The sequence below is a fragment of the Salmo salar genome, chromosome ssa06 (genome assembly GCF_905237065.1).
Source record: "Salmo salar chromosome ssa06, Ssal_v3.1, whole genome shotgun sequence".
NCBI classification, from domain to species: domain Eukaryota; kingdom Metazoa; phylum Chordata; class Actinopteri; order Salmoniformes; family Salmonidae; genus Salmo; species Salmo salar.
Window position 1 is genome coordinate 23,013,206 of NC_059447.1, and position 24,619 is coordinate 23,037,824.

General features: G+C 42.1%; 2 protein-coding genes across 6 annotated transcripts; one reads left to right on the forward strand and one right to left on the reverse strand.

The window, feature by feature from the left end:
* The first annotated feature begins 154 nt into the window (after window positions 1-154).
* Window positions 155-5,389, forward strand: aqp8 (aquaporin 8). 2 transcript variants are annotated; one of them, NM_001173915.1, is given in 6 exon segments: window positions 195-593; window positions 1,396-1,522; window positions 1,790-2,004; window positions 2,704-2,838; window positions 3,143-3,336; window positions 4,779-5,389. In NM_001173915.1, coding segments are annotated over 5 exon segments (780 nt in total). In that variant the 5' UTR covers window positions 195-333; the 3' UTR covers window positions 3,186-3,336; window positions 4,779-5,389.
* Window positions 5,390-9,172: 3,783 nt separating this feature from the next.
* LOC106596252 (meteorin-like protein) lies at window positions 9,173-23,586 on the reverse strand. 4 transcript variants are annotated; one of them, XM_045719988.1, is made up of 5 exons: window positions 23,346-23,583; window positions 23,182-23,225; window positions 15,426-15,829; window positions 11,719-11,778; window positions 9,173-10,548 (listed from the first exon to the last, which is right to left on the reverse strand). In XM_045719988.1, the coding sequence occupies exons 1-5, from the start codon at window positions 23,412-23,414 to the stop codon at window positions 10,211-10,213; spliced, it is 915 nt and encodes a 304-aa protein (XP_045575944.1). In that variant the 5' UTR covers window positions 23,415-23,583; the 3' UTR covers window positions 9,173-10,210. The 4 variants fall into 4 exon arrangements, with proteins under 4 accessions (XP_045575944.1, XP_045575945.1, XP_045575941.1 ...); XM_045719985.1 differs by lacking the exons at window positions 9,173-10,548; window positions 11,719-11,778; window positions 15,426-15,829 and adding exons at window positions 20,896-21,966; window positions 22,512-22,578; window positions 22,740-22,805 and having other exon boundaries at window positions 23,346-23,586; XM_045719989.1 differs by lacking the exons at window positions 23,182-23,225; window positions 23,346-23,583 and adding an exon at window positions 16,230-16,551.
* Between the last annotated feature and the right edge of the window lie 1,033 nt (window positions 23,587-24,619).

Sequence of the window (24,619 nt, forward strand, 5' to 3'; positions counted from 1 at the left end):
GTGTCAAAGAGTCCATCGTTGGTCAATGGAGCAATTACATTTTATGCTCTCTCTCTCGCTCTCTTTCTCTCTCTCCACTCTGTATCTCGCCCTTTCGTTCTTTGAACTTACCAAAGTTCAAGTGATTAGCAACGCAAACAGGTAGATATTTGGACACACACCTGCGGACGTTATCGCCAGTGCTGCATTGAATCTCTAGATACAACGACTCCTCTCTCTCTCTCATCTATTTTCTCTCCAAACTCCTCCATTCACTCTCTCTCTCGCTCTCTCTCCTCTATTCTCGCTCTCTCTCCTCTATTCTCACTCTATCTCTCCAAACTCCTTTCCACTATGACAGAAGGGACAATGGAACTGGGTGACGTTGGGACATCCCTGATGGCATCAGACTCTAAGAAAGCACCGGTCAAGCCTCCCAACAAGTTTGAGCGCCTGGTCCAGCCGTGTCTGGCTGAGCTGGTGGGGACCATGTTCTTTGTGTTCATCGGCTGTGTGTCGGTCATAGAGAACGTGGAGGCAGCAGGGAGGCTGCAGCCAGCTCTGGTCCATGGTCTGGCCGTGGCAGTCATGGTGGCTTGCATGGCAGAGATCAGGTAAGGAGATGGGTCTGTGTGTTTATATACAGTGTATTGATACACTGTCTCACTACTCACTGTACTGTGCTGTTTTGGATAAAAGTGTCTGTAAAATGTCTCATATTACATCATTACAGTGGTCTCCTTTTGAGATTAACGGTAATCATTTGTTTTCAATAGAGCATTTATATTTTGCATGAACAGTATGTTGTGTGCTTTAATATGAGTGGGATGAATGTATTTGAGTGCAATGCATGCCCATTATTCCATTATATTTGCAATGTTCTATATTGCTACAATGTTCTATATTGCTACAATGTTCTATATTGCTACAATGTTCTATATTGCTACAATTTGGGGTCAAAATACTGAACACACACACGGAGTGGAAACCCGTAAGTCCTGTATTCTTTTTGTGGTGATTATGTGTTTCTTCGTCGTGTTCCGAGTTCAAAAACAGTCTTTTACAGATAAAGGTAATAGACCTAAGGATGTAAAACCATTCTCGTTCCAGTGAGAGCCATTCAACTCAGAAACAGTGGCCATTATGGTGTCATGTGTTATGATTTCACAGATGCACCTGACACATACATATCCCAAGTTAATAAAGCAACTGTGACCCCCATTCATATTGTTATACCTAATAATTGAGTGAACATATTAACAAAGTCTAATCAATATCTAAAGCCAATCTCCTTGAACTGATACAAAGGTGAAAGTGTGAAGGTGAGTAATGTTAAACTGTAAAATATACTGTGTAAAACCCAACCCTCCTGGGCTATCTGACCATTCTTCTGCTATTTCTCTCTGACCTCCACAGCGGCTCCCATTTTAACCCACCGTTTACCATTGCTATCTACCTGTGTGGAGGCATGAAGCTGAATATGGTGGGGCCCTACCTCATCAGTCAGCTCATAGGGGGTGTGCTAGGTGCTTCTATGTCAAAGGTGAGGGTTAAACCTGATATCAGTGGTCATTCAATGCACATCTACGGCTAACAGTATCTGTGGAGGTAGAATTTTGTCTTGCACCTTGAAATGATTTGAAATGCAGAAAAAATTATCAGTTGGATTGAATCAAAATAAAACGAATGCAAAAAAACTACAAAATGAATATTCACAACTACAGTGATTAGATATGCAGACAACAGACATTACCCCAGTTTAGCTCGTCAGACGATGCCAGTAAATTAACCTGAATCCATTGTTCCTCAGCTGATGACCACAACAGAGAACTACTCCAAGGCCCAGGGGGCAGCGTTTGCCCTGCTGCAATCACAAGATCAGCTGTGGGGGGCTCTGTTTGGGGAGATAGCCATGACCTGCCTGGTCACCATGGTGGTGCTGCTGGGTGCGGTCAACGCCAAGAGTAGCAGCCCCATGGTGCCCTTCATGGTGGGCTGCACTGTCATCATCAACATCCTGGCTGGGTGAGATACTGAGAGAGCCAAGAGTGGAATTTTTCACTTGTACTGTAACTAGGCCCAAAGTTTTTCCTGGCTACTTGACCTGGTCAGTTCTTGCTATAGGGTTATTAGGGCCTAGAGGTTTTCCTGGGCCTGGTACAAGTAATTCCCAAAAAATGATTTGTTCTCTTAATAATTAGCCTGGATAGATAAGGTTTGTAAAAACTTTATTTGAAGGTTTGTTTATTAACTATTTATAAACCACTATTATATCATTTGTTACCTATTAAATAGAGTTTGTTATAAATTATTTACATGGATTTAACATGTATTATTATACACTGTTTAAACAAATTATATACTGATTTATATCAACGATTACATCCACAACTGAAGATATGGAACGGCCACTGCTAAAATGTGCATTATTGTGACATGAAGATTAGATAAGCATCTTAGATAGGTAGTTCAGATAACACGCTCATTACATTGCAATTATGACCTTCTGGGCATTTTTAAGTAACGTATTTACTGTTCCCACACTACACCATGATCATGGCAAAACATGAAATACTTGTTATCTCAACATTTAGTTTCATAGCATCATGGGTAGAGATGCAGCACATGGTTGTTTTGATGGACCTGATTCTGCTGCATACCTGGAGATAATAATGTTTTCTACTATCATGGCTCTAATACTCTTTGTCGTTATTATTTCTTCAGTGGAGATGTGTCTGGAACCTGTCTGAACCCAGCCAGAGCCCTGGGTCCTGCTATAGTGGCCAACTACTGGACCTACCACTGGGTTTACTGGGTAGGACCTATCACTGGTGGACTGGTGGCTGCTGCACTGGTTAGGTGAGGATAGACTACACACAGAGATCCTACTAAATGACTTCTAATATGTAATTCTATGAGGCTACGTCCCAGACAGAATAGTCTGGTTCAGCAGCTATACTGTAAGAATGTGTTCGAGATTGTGCAGGATGATGCATGGAGAAACTGAAGTATGCGCACACCATTTCACTGTATGTGTTTTCTCATGTTCCTCAATGTGTAGTCTTATTATTACTGATGTGAAAGCGAGCATACTGAATGAAGATCTATAATGTCACAATAAAGCATCATCTTCAGAACCTCTTATGCTATCTGTTTTTTTCAGACTACTGCTTGGAGACCGGAAGACACGTATTCTCATGAAGTAATACCATATATCGAGTTGACAGGTCTGAGATTACCGCTGTTGTTACATGCAGTACCAGTCAAAAGTTTGGACACACCTACTCATTCAAGGGTTTGTCTTTATTTTTACTATTTTCTACATTGTTGAATAATAGTGAAGACATCTAAACTATGAAATGACACATATGGAATCATGTAGTAAACAAAATAGTGTTAAACATATCAAAATATGTTTTAGATTTTAGATTCTTCAAAGTAGACACCCTTTGCACACTCTTGGCATTCTCTCAACCAGCTTCACCTGGAATGCTTTCCCCACATATGCTGAGCACTTGTTGGCTGCTTTTCCTTCACTTTGCAGTCCAACTCTTCCCAAACCATCTCAATTGGGTTGAGGTTGGGTGATTGTGGAGGCCAGGTCATCTGATGCAGCACTCCATCACTCTCCTTCTTGGTCAAATAGCCCTTACACAGCCTGGAGGTGTGTTGGGTCATTGTCCTGTTGAAAAACAAATGATAGTCCCAATAAGCGCAAACCAGATGCGATGGCAAATCGCTGCAGAATGCTGTGGTAGCCATGTTGGTTAAGTGTGCCTTGAATTCTAAATAAATCATTGACAGTGTCACCAGCAAAGCACCCCCACACCATCACACCTCCTCCTCCATGCTTTATGGTGGGAATCATACATGTAGAGATCATCCGTCTCACAAAGACACAGCGGTTGGAACCAAAAATCTCACATTTGGACTCATCAGACCAAAGGACAGATTTACACTGGTCTAATGTCCATTGCTCATGTTTCTTGGCCCAAGCAAGTTTCGTATTATTATTGGTGCCCTTTAGTAGTGGTTTCATTGCAGCAATTTGACCATGAAGGCCTGATTCACACCGTCTCCTCTAAACAGTTGATGTTGAGATGTGTCTGTTACTTGAACTCTGTGAAGCAATTATTTGGGCTGCAATCTGAGGTGCAGCTAACTCTAATGAATTTATCCTCTGCAGCAGAGGTAACTCTGGGTCTTCCTTTCCTGTAGCAGTCCTCATGAGAGCCAGTTTCATCTTAGCGCTTGATGTTTTTTTCATCCTACACTTGAAGAAACTTTCAAAGTTTTTGAAATTTTCTGGATTGACTGACCTTCATGTCTTAAAGTAATGATAGACAGTCATTTCTCTTTGCTTATTTGAGATGTTCTTGCCATAATATGGACTTGGTATTTTACCAAATAGGGCTATCTTCTGTATACCACCCTTACCTTGTCACAACACAACTGATTGGCTCAAACGCATTAAGAAGGAAAGAAATTCCACAAATGAACGTTTAACAAGGCACACCTGTTAATTGAAATGCATTCCAGGTGACTACCTCATGAAGCTGGTTGAGAGAATGCCAAGAGTGTGCAAAGCTGTCATCAAGGCAAATGGTGGCTTCTTTGAAAAATCTCAAATATAAAATATGGACATTAGACCAGTGTAAATCTGTCCTTTGGTCTGATGAGTCCAAATGTGAGATTTTTGGTTCCAACCGCTGTGTCTTTGTGAGACGGATGATCTCTACATGTGTGATTCCCACCATAAAGCATGGAGGAGGAGGTGTGATGGTGTGGGGGTGCTTTGCTGGTGACACTGTCAATGATTTATTTAGAATTAACACTTTTTTGGTTACTACATGATTCCATATGTGTTATTTCATAGTTTTGATGTCTTCACTATTATTCTACAATGTAGAAAAAAATACAAATAAAGAGAAATCCTTAAATGAGCATGTGTGTCCAAACGTTTGACTGGTACTGTATATTATCACCATTGTTGTTGAATATATTATCACCATAATTGTTATATTATCACCATTGTTGTTGTTATATTATCATCATTATTGTTATATTATCACCATTGTTGTTGTTATATTATCACCACTGTTGTTGTTATATTATCACCGTTGTTATATTATCACCACTGTTGTTGTTATATTATCATCATTGTTGTTGAATATATTATCATCATTATTGTTATATTATCACCATTGTTGTTGCTATATTATCATCATTATTGTTATATTATCACCATTGTTGTTGAATATATTATCACCATTATTGTTATATTATCACCATTGTTGTTGAATATATTATCACCATTATTGTTAAATTATCACCTTTTTTGTTTTCCCAGTATATTTTGGGGACACTATTTCCTGTGACTATTTGAGATTAAAAGCTTTTTATTAACAAAGTGCCAAGCTATTGTCAACCATGTATTTTTAACATACACTTAGTGTACAAAATATTCAAGACACCTGCTATTTCCATGACATAGACTGACCAGGTGAATCCAGGTGAAAGCTATGATCCCTTGTTGATGTCACTTGTTAAATCCACTTCAATCAGTGTAGATGAAGGGGAGTACAGGTTAAAGAAGGATTTTAAAGCCTTGAGACAATTGAGACAAAGGATTTAAGTGCCTTTGAACGGGATATGGTAGTAGGTGAAGGCGAACTAGTTTGTGTCAGGCGAACTAGAACTGCAATGCTGCTGAGATTTTCATGCTCAACAGTTTCCCGTGTGTATCAAGAATGGTCCACTACCCAAAGGACATCCGGCCAACTTGACTCAACTGTGGGAAGCATTGGAGTCAACATGGGCCAGTATCCCTGTGGAACGCTTTCGACACCTTGTAGAGTCCATGCCCTGAAAAATTGAGGCAGTTCTGAGGGCGGGGGGGAGTGCAACTCAATATTAGAAAGGTGTTCTTAATGTTTTGTACACTCAGTGTATATCAGTCAAGTTATTATCAGCACAGAACAGTTTGTGTCGAGGACTGACTATTGCAAACACCCAGGAATAGTAGAAATGTGGTTGTCACTCTCTGTCAGATACTCAGATACTGAGACTCAATTTCAGCATTCCCTTTTAGAAGACCAACAAAAGAATGCCCAAATGCAGAGCATTATGTAGAAAAGAATGTGGAAAAGCCAACTGAATTTCCAACCAGGTGTGTTGTGTATAGAGGGCTTCACCACTTTGTAAAACTTTGGCCCAACTCTCCATCTCATTACTTTATGAATCAGCGGGGATATAAAAAAACAAAAACAAAAGAACTTTCCCCATAAGTCAATTACCAAAACACTCAGTTCAAACGCAAACAACAGACGGCAAAATAATGAAGGACCTTTTCAAAACCACAGGGTCCATCTCTGGCATGAGCTTTGTGCTCCCATGCTCCTGGTCCTATAGCCTGTAAAGGAGACCCAGTCAAAGGCTGGCCTGGAGGGTCTCATGCTGTTTCCACATTGTACCCCGGGCCTCCCCACAGCAGTGGCCCACATGGGAAAGCTGGCCAGGCGACGGGATAAACCAATTACCCCCCAGACGGAGGGGACTCCTGCCGGCACACCATCCGAGGGGCTCACGGCCTCCCGCTTCCAGGCGCTCCTGGAAAACCCCGGGACGTCGTTCACTCAGAGCCCGGCTGGAGAATTCCCAAAGATGGGAATTGTGTGACCTCAAAAGCCCGGAGAGTAGACAATATTCAGCTCGCAAATTTGATATGGTACGCCCCTCAGGAGGACAATAGTGACTTGGTGAGGGAGATCTGGGTTTGAAAATCTACTTTTTTGGAGACTTTAGGAGATATGAGTTGGAGTTGAGCAGGGTTCGTAATTTTTTCACACCACAGTTTGGCATTTAATAGTATTTAAAAGGTTGGTTAAAACGCTAAGCCATTTAGGGTTTTTCAAAGGTGCTTTTCTAAGAAAAATGTCTAGTGGATTATAGTATCAGGAGTATTTATGATCAAAACCTCACGAAGAAACTAAGTTTGACGATAACTGGACGAACCGGAAGGATAAGAGAAGAGAGACAGAAAGAAATAGAAGAGAGATAGATAGAAAGAGAAGAGAGATAGAAAGAGAAGATAGATAGAAAGAAAGAGGAGAGATAGAAAGAGAAGAGAAGAAAGATAGAAAGAAAGAAAGAGAAGATAGAAAGAGAACAAAGATAGAAAGAGGAGATAGAAAGAGAACAGAGATAGACAGAGGAGATAGAAAGAGAAGAGAAAGAGAACAGAGATAGAAAGAGGAGAGAGATAGAAAGAGAAGATAGAAAGAGAACAGAGATAGACAAAGGAAATAGAAAGAGAAGAGAAAGAGAACAGAGATAGAAAGAGAAAAGAGATAGAAAGAGGAGAGAGATAGAAAGAGAAGATAGAAAGAGAACAGAGATAGAAAGAGAAGAGATAGAAAGAGGAGAGAGATAGAAAGAGAAGATAGAAAGAGAACAGAGATAGAAAGAGAAAAGAGATAGAAAGAGGAGAGATAGAAAGAGAAAAGAGATAGAAAGAAAGAAAGAAAGAAAGAAAGAAAGAAAGAAAGAAAGAAAGAAAAGAAAGAAAGAAAGAAAAAGTTAAGATAGAGATAGAGATAGAGATGATCTTGGTGGATAAAGTGACCGGTCTACTGGCTTGAAATTGCCCCCTTGGATTCATGAGGCCCAGTGGTTCCTGGCTAACAGCATCTGTGACAATGATCATTATGTCTGCCGGGGCCTTGTCACCGTGGGCCCATTGTGGGGGCCCCATTCAGCCCACAGTCATTTACACTTTCATTGGCAGCTATTTAGTCCCAATAAAATGTTCAACACAGCAATTTGTGAATCCTGCTCAGCCAAGTAGACGTGTGGAATAGGCATAAAAAGGAGTCGCTTTAAAAGTCAATGAATTGTTCCATCTTTTGGGGGGAGGGGCAAGGGGAGGGGCCTTAGATTTTTGGGGCCCCGAAAAGTCCCCCTCCCACCTCTGCTCACTCTGTTTCCCAGGCTGTGATCGGGGAGCAACAGCCCCAAAAGAATAGACTGATTCAGCCTAGTCATTTTCTGTCCCCATCTTAGCCATTTGTATATCATTTTACGCTGAGTTATTCCATTGACATTAGCACTGCTTATAATTAGGCCGGTATAGAAAGCAGTGGAAAAGGGCCAAAGTAGAAACGTGTTGGACAGTTTGCTCTGAACTCCCATTCCCCTATAAAACTGAGATTATGCACTGTGTTGCATATGGATGGGGGTACAACATCCCATTTAATCCTATTCCATACCAGCTATACCAAAAGACACAAAAGCCTTGTGCTTTTAGATGCTGGTCTTTAGGAGGGGCTCATGTCTCTGTTGTGAAACAATCTATAGACCACAGCTAGATGGACTGGATAGACTAAATACAAATCTATATTAAGAATTTGCGTTCAGACGCAGGTTGTAATACTTTTGAAATTCCGATTTTTGAAAAATCTCATTATTAGTTAGAGCAACCGTTCCACCTGTGAGCAGTGAGATTTTAAATGGACCGTTTTCTATCACTAGGGTTATTTGAGGCCATATTAATAATCTCCTTGAACATTGGCCATTAACTATCTATTAAGTATTTATTAACTCTTATCTAAAAAATTCTACCGTCAATACTGCTGAGATTGCGAAGAGAAAGAGCCCAAACTATCTACCTCTGCAGTCTAATAAAGACTCCCACATTCATCACCTCAGCCTTCTCTCTGTCTGTCTGGTCCACAGTTTGCTGAGCTAGCAAGACTGGCGATACTAATGTGATACAATATTTTATAGTGCCTTGAGTTTTGGCTCCAGCCTCTTCTGAGACGTGAGTTTAAATCCCACTGCTTCCATCTAAAGCACAGGTCTGTTGAATGTGGCTGATGAAGAACAGAGGGCCTGAGACATATAATCAATCTTAAAGCTGAAGAAAAATGGTCTTCTTCATTCACTATCCCAGCAGCTCTGTAAAACCCCACTCTGTCTGCGTCACTCAGTCCACTGACTACCCACAATAGAGCGGGAGGGGCTGCCACGCCCAGGCTAACACTGAGGGGAGGCCTGCTGGTTGGGGGGTAGAGGTGAGGGGGTTTGGGGTTGACATCCCCTCATCTTTCAAACTCTCCCTCTAATGCTTAGGGTTGTCTAACGCTTAATGCCAAAAGCTCAATGACTGAAATTAAAAAAACATCTGTACCACATGTGTAACATCATTATTTTAATAGACAATAGATACAATAGTGCAATAGATGTTTTTTGTCATTTAAATGTGTTGCAGAAAATTGTAATGCAAACATTCATGATCATTATTTCCTACAGGAGGAGCTATTTTCAACAAATATTTTCCCAGAATGCTCAAGAACCACAATAAAGACTGTTATGAAGAACAAAATAAATATCTTGTTCAAAAGTTTAAGTAATTGCTTGAAAGTGCATTTCAAGTCAATCAAAAAAAGTACACAAGAAATCCCCACAAACATTGCTTATATATTTGGCAATAAATGGTAATCAAACTGAAGGTTTGCACCTACACATTAGCATCATCCATACCCTGTAATAAAACCAAAATGATACAATCAATATGTAAATAAGCAAATCCTTGTGAATTTACAAAACATTTAATTTACATTACAATAAAATATTTCAAAACCTATCGTACAAAGGAATAAACAAGACCACATAAACCCTCTAACAACAATCAGACATTAAATTCATATGATTTCCTGCCACAGTAGTCCAGAGGACACCTCTCACGCCGAGACCCTGAAGTGAGCAGCAGTTGGTGTGGGGAGAGACAAAGCGTGAAGCAGTAGTCAAACCATTTTTAGTCTCTGGGAGCTGTGGGCGTTGAGAAGAGAGACAGACAAAGGGCCAGGCTCTCTAAGCCTTTCCCCGCTGGGGCCGGCAGGGGCAGGGGTGGCCCCTCTAGTGCTGCCTGGATGGGTCCCCTGTGGGCCCCTGCCCTGGGCCTTGTACTCCTTGTGCTCTACAAGTGCTCCAACAGATTTGTCCCTGCTGGTGTTGTGAGCGGTATAGAATCAGGAGGAGTAGAAGGGACAACATCTCTCAAATCGCTGTGGTCGTGAGGAACTCATCTCGCTCGCTTGCTGCCACGGCGACATAACCTCTACCATGCCAACTGGGGTAGAAAGAAGAGACTCAATGTGTTCCATTTAAGAAAATAAACCCTACCTATAGGTCAAAGGGCTCATGGATTACCACTAGGAAATGGGACACACCCTCAGTCCAGCGGGAACTCACAGGGGTTCTGACGAGCCGCCCAAGCTGATTGGTAGAGGGACATGAAGTCTTTATAGCGGGGGGCACAACCCAGCCAGGCCTCCCCAAAGTGTTCTGTCCCTGTGAAAAGGAACTCTCCGCCCCCAGGCTTTACGTGACACTGTAACAGTGTGTGGATGTGACCGCGCCATGAGGAACTGGAACCGGGAACCCCTATGGTGCCAGTGTGGCGCTCGAACACCCCGCTACGCTGCCGGTACACCCTCCCCTCTGAGACCTCCACCAACGATGTCTGCCGCTCAGCATTGTGGGATACGTTCCTGATGGAGCCGCGAACCACTGGAGGGGCAGAGGAGGGGACTAACATTAGAGACTGTTTTCAGTCAGCCCAAACATTTATGGTTGTGTTTTATTGCAATAAAAATTAATATGAACAGAAAGATGAGAAATGTATCAATTAAACAGCCATCAACACAGTATGATTCAGCTGATCTAAATTGTTGTGAGCATTTCAATAACGTGTTTTTTTTTAAAGTGGCCAAGAGGGAAATTAAAAAGTTAACAGGATCTTGCTGTGTGAGTATGAGTGGAAAAAGGATTCAAATCTTCCCTCCAGAAACTTCACTCTTAGTCTCCACATCCCCCACTCACTCTCACTCCTCTCAGTCTCCCCATCCCTCACTCACTCTCCCTCCTCTCAGTCTCCACATCCCCCACTCACTCTCACTCCTCTCTGTCTCCACATCCCCCACTCACTCCTCTCTGTCTCCACATCCCCCACTCACTTTCCCTCCTCTCAGTCTCCACATCCCCCACTCACTCTCCCTCCTCTCAGTCTCCACATCCCCCACTCACTCTCACTCCTCTCTGTCTCCATATCCCCCAATCACTCTCCCTCCTCTGTCTCCAGATCTCCCACTCACTCTCCCTCCTCTCAGTCTCCACATCCCCCACTCACTCCACAGAAAGCCCTCCATTCCCTCCTTTCACTCTCTGTGGCCATTTACACTTTCATTAGCCAGCTATTTTCTCTCATCAAAAAGTCGATGATGGTGATTTGTGAGATCAGGGCACGGGAGTCAGCCTATAAATGAAGTGGACTCAATGGTACTATTGCTTCTGCTCTGTTGCAGCCTTAAGCCAATGGGTCTCCCATTGTGCAGCCTCAGCCCTCACATCTGTCAGGCCCCTCTGCCCAGCTACAGAAGCTGTTCGCTGGGAACAGATCAGGCCCACTACCCCCCCACCCCAACACATCCACACAGACACAAAATCTCCTTTCCAACACCCACTCACTCACTCCACCCCAGGCCTTTGTAGCATAAATTAGTGGTGATACCCAGCTGATGAGGGGACAGATTGGGCTACATGGATCTATGGAGAACTAAGGAGATAGCACACAACAAGACAAAAGCTATAGCTGTTTACCGTTTTTATAAATGTTTCATATAGGATCTAGATTTGTAAATAAGAACAATAATGAATTATTTATGTTCTATTGATACATACCAAAGTCACTGCTGCAGATGGCCAGGAGGAGCTCTGTGTCATTGCAGGGTCGGCAGCTAGCTGTGGGAGGAGAGAGAGAAGTTTAGAGAAAGAGTGTGGGTCTATGCAGGGTCGGCAGCTAGCTGTGGGAGGAGAGAGAGAAGTTTAGAGAAAGAGTGTGGGTCTATGCAGGGACGGCAGCTAGCTGTGGGAGGAGAGAGAGAGAAGTTTAGAGAAAGAGTGTGGGTCTATGCAGGGATCGGCAGCTAGCTGTGGGAGGAGAGAGAGAAGTTTAGAGAAAGAGTGTGGGTCTATGCAGGGACGGCAGCTAGCTGTGGGAGGAGAGAGAGAAGTTTAGAGAAAGAGTGTGGGTCTATGCAGGGACGGCAGCTAGCTGTGGGAGGAGAGAGAGAAGTTTAGAGAAAGAGTGTGGGTCTATGCAGGGACGGCAGCTAGCTGTGGGAGGAGAGAGAGAAGTTTAGAGAAAGAGTGTGGGTCTATGCAGGGACGGCAGCTAGCTGTGGGAGGAGAGAGAGAAAGTTTAGAGAAAGAGTGTGGGTCTATGCAGGGACGGCAGCTAGCTGTGGGAGGAGAGAGAGAAGTTTAGAGAAAGAGTGTGGGTCTATGCAGGGACGGCAGCTAGCTGTGGGAGGAGAGAGAGAAGTTTAGAGAAAGAGTGTGGGTCTATGCAGGGACGGCAGCTAGCTGTGGGAGGAGAGAGAGAAGTTTAGAGAAAGAGTGTTGGTCTATGCAGAGGAAAGGGGCACACATCACCCTGTGGAGCACCAATGCACATCCTTTCACTTCACTTGTCTTGTCTTCTCACAACTCTCTCTCGCTCTCTAATCATTCTCTCTCTCTCTCTCGACTTCACAATCTATCTATCTCTCTCACTCTGCCCACTCCATACTCTGCATCACCACCCATTTCTCTCTTTCTCTCATATTAACCATCATCATCTACACTTCTTATAGTGATCATCTTACTGGACACTATCACCCTACTGTGAGGGTCCACTTTCAACACTTCAGACCATACCCATCACAGTACTGTGAGGGTCCACTTTCAACACTTCAGACCACACCCAACACCCTACTGTGAGGGTTCACTTTCAACACTTCAGACAACACCCTACTGTGAAGGTCCACTTTCAACACTTCAGACCACAACTAACACCCTACTGTGAAGGTCCACTTTCAACACTTCAGACCACACCCAACACCGTACTGTGAGGGTCTACTTTCAACACGTCAGACCACACCCAACACTCTACTGTGAGGGTCCACTTTGAAAACTTCGGACCACACCCAACTGTGAGGGTCTACTTTGAACACTTCAGAACACACCCAACATGCTACTGTGAGGGTCCACTTTCAACACTTCAGACCACACCCAACACCCTACTGTGAGGGTCCACTTTCAACACTTCAGACCACACCCAACACCCTACTGTGAGGGTCTACTTTCAACACTTCAGACCACACCCAACACCCTACTGTGAGGGTCCACTTTGAACACTTCAGACCACACCCAACACCCTACTGTGAGGGTCCACTTTGAACACTTCAGACCACACCCAACACCCTACTGTGAGGGTCCACTTTGAACACTTCAGACCACACCCAACACGCTACTGTGAGGGTCCACTTTCAACACTTCAGACCACACCCAACACCCTACTGTGAGGGTCCACTTTGAACACTTCAGACCACACCCAACACCCTACTGTGAGGGTCTACTTTCAACACTTCAGACCACACCCAACACCCTACTGTGAGGGTCCACTTTCAACACTTCAGACAACACACAACTGTGAGGGTCCACTTTGAACACTTCAGACCACAACTAACACCCTACTGTGAGGGTCTACTTTCAACACTTCAGACCACACACAACACGCTACTGTGAGGGTCCACTTTCAACACTTCAGACCACAACTAACACCACACTGTGAGGGTCTACTTTCAACACTTCAGACCACACCCAACACTCTACTGTGATGGCCCACTTTCAACACTTCAGACCACACCCAACACCCTACTCTGACGGCTGGGCTTGAGACAACTGATTGATGGATGAGGATTACAGACAGCTTGCCACTCCATTGACACACACATACCAGCAGCTCCATCCCTCCCTCCATCCATCCATCCCTCCTCAGTTCATCCAGACAACAAGCCAAGGGGTCAGATGGAGGAATGTCTGGCATGTGTCTACTCCATTCACATCTCTTCCACCATACGAGCACTACCCACACAGATCAAAAGCCTTGATGAGTCTCGACCTCCATGTTTGACTTCTATTGTTTAGCGGTCTAATTGAATGACCCCAGACTGGTGACCCCAATCACTGGTATTCTCCACTGAACTCCTCCACTCTGTCAATATTGGGAGAGAAGGACTCAGACAGACAGACAGACATCACATCATCTCATCAGGACAGGAGAATGACGTCACCCCATTGAGACAGGCCCACACACACTCAGAGATGAGGCATCTGTAGAATCCAACAAGTATTTGCTGTCTCCATTGAGACACCCGGGGGCCAATGGCCCTCCGCCATCCTAGTCCCTGGCTTTGTCCCTCCGGTGGAAATGAGACCACCAGACAAAACAACAGACCGGTCAGCAGCTGCTTCCTAGACCAGGCAAGATTGGATTTGGTCTTTAATTGGATAATTGACTGATTTCTTTGGGCCCCAAACTGTCCCTCAGTCTCCCCAGCACACCCCTCCACCCACACAGTGAATGAGCCCACCTCTTGTGAAAAGTACTGTGATGCTAGGAGTTTATTGTCTTCTATGATTAAGTTAGACTGTATCAGTGTTTTATTATTGATGCACTTGCTTGGAAATGGTTAAATGATGGTCAAGAAGATGGGTCTAAAGTAAAAACCACTTAAAAACAACTGAAGGCATGATGATTTGCATTAAGGATACTTGTTGATCACTTTCATTCACTGCAATGTTCTTTTTTGACATCAATACAACTGACAAAACATAATTTATTGATATAAAAAAAATAATGTATTAGGTCTATTTACAATTGGGATTGCAACTCCAACAAAAGTGTCAAATGAACATCTTATTACCATGGCATACAAATAGAGAATTCGTTTTATCTCCAAATGTCACTGGTGCAAAGTACTTAAATTCGAATAATTTAACGTAGCCTACTACTTAGGTCGTTTTTTGCTGGTATCTGTACTTTACTTTATATTTTTGACAACTTTTACTTTTACTTCACTACATTCCTAAATAAAATAATGTACTTTTTACTCCATACATTTTCTCTGACACCCAAAAGTATACGTTACATTTTGAATGGTTAGCAGGACAGTAAAATTGTCCAATTCACGCACTTATCAAGAGAACATCCCTGTTCATCCCTACTGCCTCTGATCTGGCAGACTAACTAAACACAAATGCTTCGTTTGTAAATTATGTCTGAGTGTTATTGTGCTCCTGGCTATCGATAAATAAACTGTGCCGTCTGGTTTGCTTAACATAAGCAATTTTTAATTATTTATACTTTTACTTTACTTTTTATGCTTAAGTATAGTTGTGCAATTACATTTACTTTTGATATTTAAGTACATTTAAAACCAAATACTTTTAGACTTTTACTCAAGTAGTATTTTACTGGGTGACTTTCTCTTTTACTTAAGTAATCTTTACTTTTACTCAACTATGACAATTGGGTAATTTTTCCACCACTGTCAAATACTCACCCTGCAACACACTTTGGCCGAGGTTGGGCGTAGTGGTCCGATTGCCCAGCAACTCATATCTGAAGCCTACTGCGCGTTGGCTGATATCCCTCTGCGGGTTCGCCAGGAGGAAGATGGCTGGCTTCTGAGGTCCGTCCGCCGGGAAACAGAACACCTGCTCCGGCCGCCCTCCATCCGTCATCAACAGGTCCAGTTCCCCAGCCCGCTCGATGTAGACGCTGGCGCCGTTGAAGCTGCGGAACGGTTTGATACAGACCGTTGTGTGGCGCGCAGAGGACAGGTTGGGTTCCAGGACGACCCGAAGCGCCTGGCCCGGGTAGACCCACTCCACCGAACCCTCCGTGCAACGCAGCCGCACCTGCTGCACAGTCCGCGAGTTCGCCTCAGCCTCGCGCGCCAAACCACTGCAATCGAAGAACAAGGAGAAGGGTTGAAATGGGCACACTCACTCAGAAAACAATGCAGGTCAGAAAATAATATACGACGAGAGAGATTAGCCTATACTCACAGAGAATATGTATATTATTCCCCCCCACCCCCAGGAGGGGTGTTAAAACATTTATTATTTTGGCAAAACCCATTTTGATAGGATAACTGCAAGTAGTGCTATTGCATATTATTGCTTGTTGTTGCAATAATATGCAACAATAAGAATACACAATTGCCTAAAAACGATTAGGATATTGGTATAAACAGATAATAATTATAAATATTTAGAACAAAGTTTTTAGAAAGGCTAAACGCAATCCCAATGTCAAATACCAGTTTGGAATTCTGGCTACTAAAAAAAAGCCTAACCCTCACCTTCCACTCCAGTTGCATAGGTCTGCCGCGCAGGGAGACAAACAGCAGAGGAACAGTACATACATAAACATCAGCCTGAGAGTTGGCGACATTGCAACCACCAAATATAGGAGTAAAAATAGAATCCAAAATCAACTTGGTGAGAAGACATCACCAATGTTCCGCTCCAATCCTTCTGCTAGCTCACTGAGATGCTCTCTTAGCAACATCTGTGGACGCCTGTGACTGACGCTGCGGCTGCATTGTATGAATAGTAATGTGCACCCTAGAAAATGGATGTCGTCGCTATGTGTCTGTCTGTGTGTATGTGTGTATGTGTGATGATGATGATGATGGTTGATACAACCGGGAATGGATTTCGTCATCATTACCGTTGGACCACAATGGAAATAAGCTATTAAGCTTAATTGTGTTATCCTTGATGATTTTCTTAAATTGTATGTGGAGACGTCACTGGCTGGAGCGCCATTAATTATGTATTTTACAAATTGTCAAATAAATTCAATCAATCAATCAATCAATCAATCAATGGCGTAATTACCAAGCCCAAAGATTTGTAAAATCGAAACCGTTTCAAAGGCGGTAATTTGCATTTGTCGTTGCATAATTTAATGATAGAAGTTGTGTAAAATAGATAAAACGACATGTAGACTATTTGTGGCAAATTGTAGGTATAGGCTATCAATCGGAATAGCCTGTGGGTCCAATAATCGAAAAAGCTTGAACAAAACGTAATTACATTTATTTTTATCGCATTATTTAGGCCTACGTTCCCACACGACTGAATACTTAATACGCGTTCAATCTCTTTTAGCTTTAGTTTTAGGTTAGTTCAGTGAAAAGACGATCCGCAGTACAGGCTCCAGCCATCTGTTACCTCCAGCTGCACTGCGCGACTCACAGCTTTTCCACACCTGGATAATTGGAGCGAGCCTTCATGAAACTTTGGGAAATAAATGACGACAACTGCCAATTACTTCTTATTTAGAAGCCTTTTATTTATGTCGGCTAGTATTGATACGTATTTTCCGAACACTTTATATTTGCACATTCAACCCCTAAACATAAGCCTATACAAGTAAATCACTCGTAAAATAAATTAACAAAATAATACGATGTGTTTGTATATATAGATAATTGAAATCGCATTTTGTAATGATAGGCTTGGTTTTATAAAACGAATGGTAGGCCTAACGGCCACAGGTAGTTTGGGTGGTGAGTGGGGGTGAAGAAGGTGGGGAGGGCGATTAACCGTAATGATGACGAAATCCCTTCCCGGTTGCATCCAACTAGGAACAGGCCCAGGCCAAGAACTGAAAAAGGCACAACGTATTTTTGATACTTGGGCTCTATCTAGTGGTCGTGTACATGTAATGCACATCTGGAAAATGCAGGGCATGCGCGTCTCGGTTTAACGTTTGAGGGTTAAAACCTGTGAACAAAATAGCAATCCTTCTGTGCTCAAGCAACAAAAGGTGCAAGTCAAGTCCATGGCGACATCTTGCGGGGTTATCCAGCAACCACATGTATATAATACAAAGTCACAGGACTTGGTTGGCCCCTCCGGTGGTGTGCGATCAAAGGCTTATGCGTTTTTATGGGAATGTGGTTTGGTAAATTGCACTCATATGGAGAATTTAGGCAGATGTTTTCTCAGCTGCGGGGAAAGTCCTCTGCTAGGGTATAGGCGTACGAAATGATATGTCCTTTCCTCAACAGGGTGGAAATTTAACAGACATAGGCCTACTGTGTAGTAATAACGTAGTCTATAGGCTAGATTAAAAAAACTGCTAAGAGCTAAAATAGGGCACGTTTTATTCATTTTAAACACTAATAATGTATGTATTTCTTAACCGACACTATTTTAATTGATTCTATAAAAACTATTCCGAACTATACCCAGGTATAGCTATTATTTTCAATCGTCTATCAGAATTCAGCTGTAAGGGAAGGCCTTGTAACTGTCAATGGCAGTTGAGTGGCTCGCGCTGTTTGTCACAGCCAGGCTCATTTTCACACGCGCTCTCAGGTTCGTCTGTTTGCGTCACGTGTTCGGAGGCCAGAGCCCAGTTCCCTGGGGAGAGCAACATGAATGGAGACTTTGTTATTCTACAAAAAGAGAGAGAATAACCCTCTAGTCCGAGTGGCATTCAGCTCCCAGACTGACTGAATTCTACAGAAGGCTAGTGGTTCAGTGTCCCATAGGGGCAGAATAGCCAAGGGCTGGACCATTTTTTGCCTGCATAACTTGTTTTTTTTCTTCGCAAAAGTATCATTATCTGGCTAATAATGGGGGCCTCAAGCAATAAAATTGGCTCGTTTGGGGTCCTCAATTAAAATAATGGGCCAGAGTGTTAGAAATGCCAGAGATCATTTATGGTCACAATCAACCTCTAGCTCAGCTCCAGCACTGTAATATTTCTGTCTCCCTGCAGGCATATCATTTACATTTTGTTACATCATCTGTCCATAAGATGCATTATGCTAATTGGCCAAAGTAATATTTTTCTTTAATGTGAACCCCTTTAAAATGTTACAAAATCATGCAAAATGTAAATGTAACCTAGTAGCTGTATTAGAACTCCTATTGAATAATATGTATTAAAATCTAGAATAATAAAATAAAAAGCTCATAGGCTTATGGCAACATAGAGTTGAGTCTGTGACACTCCACCCAGTCTTGAGGGTTACTGCCGTACCTGCAAGGGCAAGCACCCCATCCCATATGAGGCACGACCACATCATATGAAAATAGTAAAATATGCCACACAGACGTCCGTCCCATCATCACACACATCCAGCAGCATCCGCGTTTCATCTGCACCTTTGAACGCTCGTGGCACTCCTGCCCAGGACCAACCCATGGCTGGCTAAAACGGTCCCCGACGGCAACCACCTGTAATGAGACTCCCGTGCTCTCTGGTCCCTGCATTGTAATATAGCCTACCCCACTGCCGTGCGTCTGGCGTGCGTCTGGCACCGTCTATACATTGCTTGTCGCAAAAGACATAGGCTTAGGCCTAAAACAATTAGGAGACATAACGTTGCACATACATACACATGGGTTGGCCGATAGTCCCGGGCGTGCGAGAGGAATTGATTGCAGTATTTAAGTATTAATATTTAACCTTTATTTAACCTTTAACTAGGCAAGTCATATAGCTCAGTTTATAAAAGGAGGCGTGGGTCATCAGGGTGTGTGATGATGAGTCATATTTCCTTGTTCTTTTTCCAAAAGATAGAAACGTCAACCGTTAGGCTGACATGAATGTAAAACCTGTATTATATTAGGCTATAGATAACGAAGCAAATCTACAATGCAGAAGCCATTAGATATTGGCATTATCAAAAGTAGGAATACTTCTAAGATGCACTTGGACATAATATTTCGTAATTTTTTTTGAAAATGAGCGTTCGACTAATTTAATTAAAAGGTTGTGGTCCAATTCAAGATCCAAAAGATGAAGCAGTCCGTGGCCGCATGTGTGCCATTTCTTTCGGCAGTCTGTCAATAGACCTAAGAATAATAAGTAAAGTGATAAAATATTGACTACATACATGCACGTCCTTGTCTGCTAATCAAGACCCCATGCGAATATCCCTCTAGATTGTAAACAAATAATTAGAAAAGACAAAATTGGTCTAACGAGCAATAGATCATCAAAACTCATTAGCTCGGACCATGACCAATGCTTTAGAGCTAAACGGTAATTCATTGTTATCTACCCTAACTGAAGTAAACCTACCATTTAGATACTGTCAAAAAGTTAAACTCTGACAAGTCCTGTCCTTAAACCCCACATTTTCGTGACACAACTAATTGTTTGCTTGAAGAAACCCAAAACCTCAGTTAATCATTGTCCCATTTAATTATCTTGTCCGAAGGTTTCTTCAAGCACACAATTAGTTTTGTCAAGAAAATCCATTGACGGGTTATTTTGAATATTGCGCAAAACAATTCCCAAATGGCTATTTGAATAAACTAACAAAATACATTTTACAAATGATTACCTCAAATCCCAAAACAAATTAACTCAGCATCGGAAACGGATTTATTTTGCTCGTGCATTTTTCTAAAGCAGTTTAATGGAAGTCATAACTAAAATATCGCTAGTCCCAGTCCCAGCTGTGCTGAACTGATTTGACACACACCAGGGAGTCCAGGAACAACTCAACCGCCGAGCTCCAACTACACTGGTTGCTGCACCGGAGCACAGAGCTATGTATTAGGGAAATCGTTAACTATAGGTCAGGGTCGTCCACTGAACCTTATCTGACATACATTTTCACACGAATATTCTCGATTTATTGCATAGAATATGCCATGGATAATGAAAGGTATTTTCCAAATATTTTTAAACATTAGGCCAACTTTACACTAGAGTAGGTCTACATGCATGTCTATCCTTGCAATTATGTTAATACAAAATGTGAAAATATTTTTAAAAATATATATTTTAAATGTGTACAGAAAATGGTATGAAACGTTAGGGAAAGTCCTTATTGCTATATTAAATAACAGCTATTACATACCTCTATAGCCTACCACATTTAAACCAGGCTGAACTGATAGCCCCATTAGAAGGTGAGGAAATGTAAGACTCTTAATGTATTTAAAAGTTTAAATGAAATACAAAATAGTTATCCAAAAAATTATATTCAAATAAACTATATAGACATGTTTAATTTGGTCATTATTACATTAAATACTTTTGACATAATACATATTAAACATACAACACTGGATATAGTTAGGCCTATAGAAAATGTATCTCAAATGATCATGATTAAGTTATTACCAACTTCTTACAAATAGCTGTTGCATTGTTAGTCATGTTATGTGAAGCAGATTGACTTAATTTCATCTTTTATCTTTGAAAAAACCTTTGTCTGTGCTGCTCTCTTTGATGGTGACTGTCAAAAAGTTTGTTGTAACATCTGTTACCACCACCGTCTCAACATTATCCAGACGTGGCCTCCAAGACACTGCTGACTGCTCTCCAGAACTCCTCGATGCAGGCGATTTGGCGACAACAATGGGCCTAGACTGTTGCATGGATGAAGAAGAGTCACTGGCTCTGTAGAAATGGTTTTTGGACACATGCTTCAGTTTGGGGTGTGGGATAGACATGCCCCCAGGGCATTCTAAAGTCCTGCGGCTCTGGTGATCGAGTCTAGCCTTATGGACGAGTCTTCCGTCATGGCTATGGGTGCCAGGATGGGACATAGTCCCCACCTGTCTTTGAGCTTTGTTTGATTTTGGCACAATGCTCGTTCCCTCCTGAAACCTGTGTGTCAACTGGATGACACTTCTCTCAGATGTTTCCCCTTCATGATGACAATGTCTGGACATTTTAGACTGACCGTATGGGACCTGCTGCTCCTCTAACCGACTCCTCTTCCCGGGCTCCTCTGTTGGACAGCTGTCTGGCTCCATGTTGAATCGTAAACGTAACTTGGGTTTAGGTCCCCTTTTTTTAGGAATGGTGACAAATTCCTCAGCCATGAATGAGGGCGGAGGCGCCGGTCGCGGCCTTCTCTCTGTCTCTGGCAGTCTGACCCTCACGCTCTCTCCTCGGTTGACCGTGCTAGGGGGAAAGATTGTGGGCACGACAGCCCGTAGTCCCTCTCGAGCTCTCGGTGTAATCATAGGCGTCGGAACAGGGTATGAAACACGAATCCCCCTTGGCATTTCTCTTCTGCATTCATAAGTCTTTGCTGTGGCTTTCGCCTTTGCCTGTATAAAGGTGGTCAAGTTAGATAAGTATGGGGTTTCATAAACATGTACTTGGAAGGCTAAATCCTGTTATTTATAAGCTGTATCATTGCAGATATTTTCCAACGTTGAAATAGGCCTATATGACATTGTTCATCCACATGGCATTTCCCTACACCAAAATCATTGTTACAATGATGCCAATTTTGTTGGTAATGACAATGTTTAAACAGAAAGCAAGCCCCATGCATTTACTCTTTTGCGATACATTTATTTCCTATTGTAACTTGGAAACGTGTGTTACTTTATTCAACTTGGAGTTTGAACAATAGCATCAAAACGGATATTAAAGCAGAGGTTAAAAACAATTTAAGAGCAAGATAACAGACAATGTTGCACTTTCATCTATTTATTAGCTGAATGTCAGACATTTTGTAGTCTGACATTCTATCAGACCACAAGATTCATGATTCAATTGTCGGAAAACATAGGTGATGAGTAAGAAAAAACATATGACTGAAATATGGACTAACTAACTCATGACAGTCACAGTTTAATTCCCCCACCTTCAGCAGAAATGTCTCCGGCTTCGGTCCCCTCTTCTTAGGCCCAAATAACTCCCTTTCACGCTCCCTGTGAAATAAATACATACAATTTTCGTATGAAACGTAACTCGCTCGAAATAATTTAGTCTTATTTGGGTTATGTTAAATGCGTGTCGTCTGTTGGGGATAGCCCAAGATGACATATTCGCACTCTGCCAGAAGAGGCCTGCTGTGCTGTCAAAACCTTACCTCTCTTCGAATGCAGCGAAGAGGCGCGCATCTAGAATGTTTTCCTCCGGTTCCCAGGTGCTATATCTATCCAAAAGAACGACACGGTAGCGTAAAAAGAGTGTCACATTCGTGGCGAAAGCGTTCACCAAATGAAACAATGTCGGCTGAGAATCTCGTTGCTTTCATTCTGGCATTGCCTAGCGGACAGCGACGTATGTGGAGATAGCAATCTGCTAATGTTAGCAACACCCTTGTCCTGTGCTTGTGCGTTAAAATAGCCTAAGCAAAATACGCGAATGTTACCAAAACCATGCCCTTTACGCAATCAACAAGCCTCGGTTACATGGCCTAAACATGTCATGAGCACACATTGCTGCACATAAAAACAAGCATTCGAGAGATAAAACGACAGGCTGGAAGCGCTGCTGCCAGCTTCCAACCCAGAGTGTAGCCTACTCACTTTTTAGACCAGCCCTTCCATTTCACAAGGTATTCCATTCGACCCTGCAAGTAGAACAACAAATAGGGAGAGAATTAGGCCTACTTATTGTCGATAAAATGTCATTGCGATTAGCATACATTATTGTTAGAAACGCGGAGGTGTAACGAAAATAAACTGCATACTCTTCTTATGCGTTGTTTGATGATAGACTCGGCAGCGAAGACACGCTCTCCAACAGCCGATAGCTCCATGTTTACTTCAACCTCGTTTATAAGCTATATCTTTTTTTTTCTTTCTACTGCCGTCGCTGTTTAATTCCACACATCCCATAATACGCTCAGTGAGGAAGACGTCATCACGTTTTATATGGGTTGCCAAGCACCGCAGTCGGTGGGACCGTATCTGGTAGAGCGCATTGGCTCAGCTGTTGCTACGTGCCCTGGGTTGCTAAGTGAAAAGGAGGAGTTAATTCCTCTTGAGTCTAAGGAAGTGACGCTGATTTGGTGGTGGTCTGGCTTGTGCGCAGGAATGCCTTTGGCATAAGCGAATAAATAACTGTCTGACTATGGCACAACAAAGTAATATTCATTTTAAAACAATTTGTTAATTTATATTCACTGTATAGTCTACCCAACTTCTTACCTTGCTTTGTGACTATTTCCTTGATCAGATCTTTAAATAGCCAGTCATCGGCATTTAGAAATATAAAAAAGAGCATTAATTTATTTGATATGAAAATATCAAAGTGAGAATCAATAAGAACATGACCTTGAGGCTCGATTGTATTTCCACCGAATCTAACTGATAAGCTAGTTGCCAGGAATCCCATGCACCAACCTAAATACAAATGCATAGGATAGCTATGTGTAGCCTAGAGATGGGAAAGTATGTTCTTTTAGAATATTGCACTATTGTTCATTAATGTCCAACTACGTGAGGCTAATCTCTACAAAGGTCAATTAAAATGGACCTTTCAAGTTGTATCATTTTCATGAAGATATTGTTTGTTTTTCATAGGTAATTTACTTCATTGTGGGATGTTGAATCGTCTCTTTGGTCGTCCGATAGTTTAAAAAAAAACTAATTCGGTTGAAGATTTATGAATTTATGAAAACAATTAAAAGTCAAATTAAGAAGAGTTGAATGTTAAGTTTTACTGTCTGAAGATGAATAGGTAAACACAACTGAAAACGATCAAATATTTCAAACACAACTTAGCCATAGAAATGTGAACATATGATAACATAGCCATAACAAGAATAAACAGGTCTTTGGAAAAACAAGAATGACATGATAATGACATATAACTCATAGTCTAGCACAAGGTAATAACAATAATAATGTTAATACTTACTAATAATAATGATAACAATATTAATACATTGCTAAATAACCAAATTACTTCAAGTAAATGATGTTGGTTTGTTAAAAATCTATACTAGTTTTTTTATTTACT